Genomic DNA, 2805 nt, shown 5'->3' on the forward strand with positions numbered 1-2805 from the left:
TCCCCCCCCCCCCCAAATGTTCTAATGTTTCTCCCATCCCTAAATAATATTAATAATTTTTAAAAAGGCTAAATCAAAGGATGGAGAAAAAACAGTCCTAATTTTTCCTCCCTGAGAAATCTAGTTACTGCAGTACTTGAATTAATAGCATTCACAAAAATGGAAATGAAACATGGAAGAAGATGATATGTCATTCTGCTCTGCACAGACGAAAACAAAAGCACCCTGCCAAAACAAGCCAAAGTATTGTTGGTAATGGTGCATATTTTTGGCTGGCCAAAGTCGGTGTTTTTATACTATACAACACTAGTAACTCCTGATTGCTCACTCTGGGCAAAGCAGCAGTTTTCCAGGGGAAGCTGCCAAGCGGAGATAACTCTCAGTGCCGGAGCACACATTTGAGGAAGGAAAGGGTACCAGAGATAACACCACTGGAAATACCAAGAGCTTATACTTCAGGTAGAAAAAGTGGTTTTTCATTCACATCCATCCACAGCTTGACTCTACATCAAGGGCTGCAGGAGCCTACCTGCGTGAGACACACCACAACTCCAGGGTGGGAGAAGAGCCAGGGATGTACTCAACCCTGTTCTAGTAGCCTGGAGGCACCAAAGCAAGGATGTACAGCAGTGTGGAGCTGTGCCAGGTCTCCCAGTCTGGATGAGATAAGGATCATGTCTAGATGTGCACCCACAGGCCAGTTTTTACTTTAGCAGATTGGGGTTTTTTTTTTTGAACACAGGAATAAATGCAGAGAGCGTCACTATCTGGTGATATAATTCTTAAAGTGATGGGCCACCTTGGCGCATTGAAGGCTGCCCTCTGTGCATTTATCTTTCTTTAATAAACAAAATAATTATCAGTTAAAACAAATCTAGCCGTGCAAAATCTGGTTGCAAGAAAAGTTCTGTCTGAACAGGAGAAGAATGCTGAACACTCTTTTACCACGGCTTTGATGATGCACACTTAGACTATTTCCAACAAATCTATTCCTATGACTCAATTTGCTATTGAATTTGCAAGCATGTAATATTAAAATAAGGTTTTGCTTTGAGGAAGAACTCAAAGAATCTAATGATGAAAACTGTCATTATCTGGGAAATAAGAGAATTCATGATAGATGATAGATAATTACAAATGGTAAATGGAGTACTTTCCAGAGGTTTTTTTCATGACAGAAGCAGCACCGAGGGGCCTGCAGTTCAGCGTTAATAAATATTTTCCTGAAAAAGAGTATTATATATTTTCATACACTAGTCAAACTCCTTTCAGTGGCTTCCTTCTTTCTAGATTTTTATCTCTTAGAAACAAGTAATTTCAAAAGATGGGATGTTAGGAAATATTTATCAGATCTTTGCTACTCTTTCATAAAGTCTTTTGTTTAAATGTTTTAACCATGCATTTCACTTGTGTTTGACCATAACAGGGCAATCAAATCATCTTTCTGTTTATCACAGAGCATCAGTGAGCTCACTGATGAAGTTGCTTCATGTACCAGTGTTAAAAAGAATAAGAGAATAAGAGAATTGTCATTGAATTCTTACCAAAGCAAGAATTGACAAAGCCATACCACCTACAACCATGCTTTCCTCCAATCCATTTTCCATGGATGTTGGATGCAAAACTGAGGGTAGTGCCCGAGATGCATACTAACATGTCACTGATACTAATGTTCAGGAGGAGCATGTTGACTGGGTTACGGAGAGTTTTAAACTTGCAGAAGAGGATGAGGACAATCAAGTTATTCATGAAACCAAAAAAAAAAATAAATCCAAGAAAAACCGCCACTACTGTGTGCCCATATCGTGAGAGTCCAGCCCTTGGCTCAACAGTATCTGTAGGTGCACCAAAGCTCACATTGTATGTCCAAGTGTGGTTCATTCTGGACTTTGACACAGATCGGTGAGGGCAGAGATGCCAGGTGCCTTGCACTGAAGTCCTCCCACAGTTTTCCAGAAGCATCCCTCCATCGCAGGTCAAATCATCTCAGAAGCCTTGTGATCTTCACTCAGCTGAGACACCTCTTAGATGGTTATTCAGGTCTGAAATACTGTATTCCAGCACAGGAATATTTCCCTGCACCGTGCCTTTCCAGTAGTCAGCTCTGCAGCTAACTTTGGGGCAGCAAAACCAAGCAAACAATCACCTCAAATTCATCTTTGTTATTTAAAACCAGGAATATGTCAGATGATCTTTTTTGAGGCTCAGAATGGAAGGTACCTTAAAAAGGTGCTTCAGCATGGCTTCTTCCTCCAGAGCAAAAGGGCAGCTACCATTGTTTCCTCTAACAATGGGTGTCTTTCTGAAAATACAGAACAAATCGTAAAAACAAAACAACTCTTTCCATAACAAGACCAAAAAGGAGGTACACATAATTACAAACAGTTCTTCCCTTTCTGAACTGTAACAAGTATTTATCAGTCTTTTCAGTTTTTTCTCTGATTTTCAACAAAAAAAAAAAAAAAAAAAAAAAAAAAAAAAAAACCCAGTTTGTTGACATTTCCTTGACTGTTCTAAACAGTTTTTCCCTACCTTACAGTTTATCATGGAGGTTATTTACACCTTCCTAGCAAGTTCCTCAGGTGAGAAAATGCATGGTAAGACTTATCTTTTGCATCAGCTTTCTAGAGGAAGAGCTGTATCTTCCTCCACATGAAGTCAATTCACACCAAGTGAAGCTTCAGTCCTGACTAGACCTTAACTAAAATGAAAATTTTAGAAGGAGAAAGTATCTCTTTAGCCAGAAAGAATAATTTCAGGCACAGTCCCTAAAGCTCTCATGTGCTTACAAAGGTTGGCAGAGCT

General features: G+C 39.5%; 1 protein-coding gene across 2 annotated transcripts in view; it reads right to left on the reverse strand.

Moving 5' to 3' along the window:
- Positions 1-2299, reverse strand: part of LOC113481298 (pinopsin-like) — a 95356-nt gene extending 93057 nt beyond the window's left edge. For both annotated transcript variants that reach the window (XM_026850834.1, XM_026850827.1), the window contains exon 1: positions 1545-2299. In XM_026850834.1, coding sequence (XP_026706635.1) covers positions 1545-1962 — 418 coding nt within the window. In that variant the 5' untranslated portion in view covers positions 1963-2299. The remainder of the gene's footprint in view (positions 1-1544) is intronic.
- Between the last annotated feature and the right edge of the window lie 506 nt (positions 2300-2805).

Source organism: Athene cunicularia (assembly GCF_003259725.1).
Source record: "Athene cunicularia isolate RWA chromosome 1 unlocalized genomic scaffold, athCun1 chr1_part1, whole genome shotgun sequence".
Taxonomy (NCBI): Eukaryota; Metazoa; Chordata; class Aves; order Strigiformes; family Strigidae; genus Athene; species Athene cunicularia.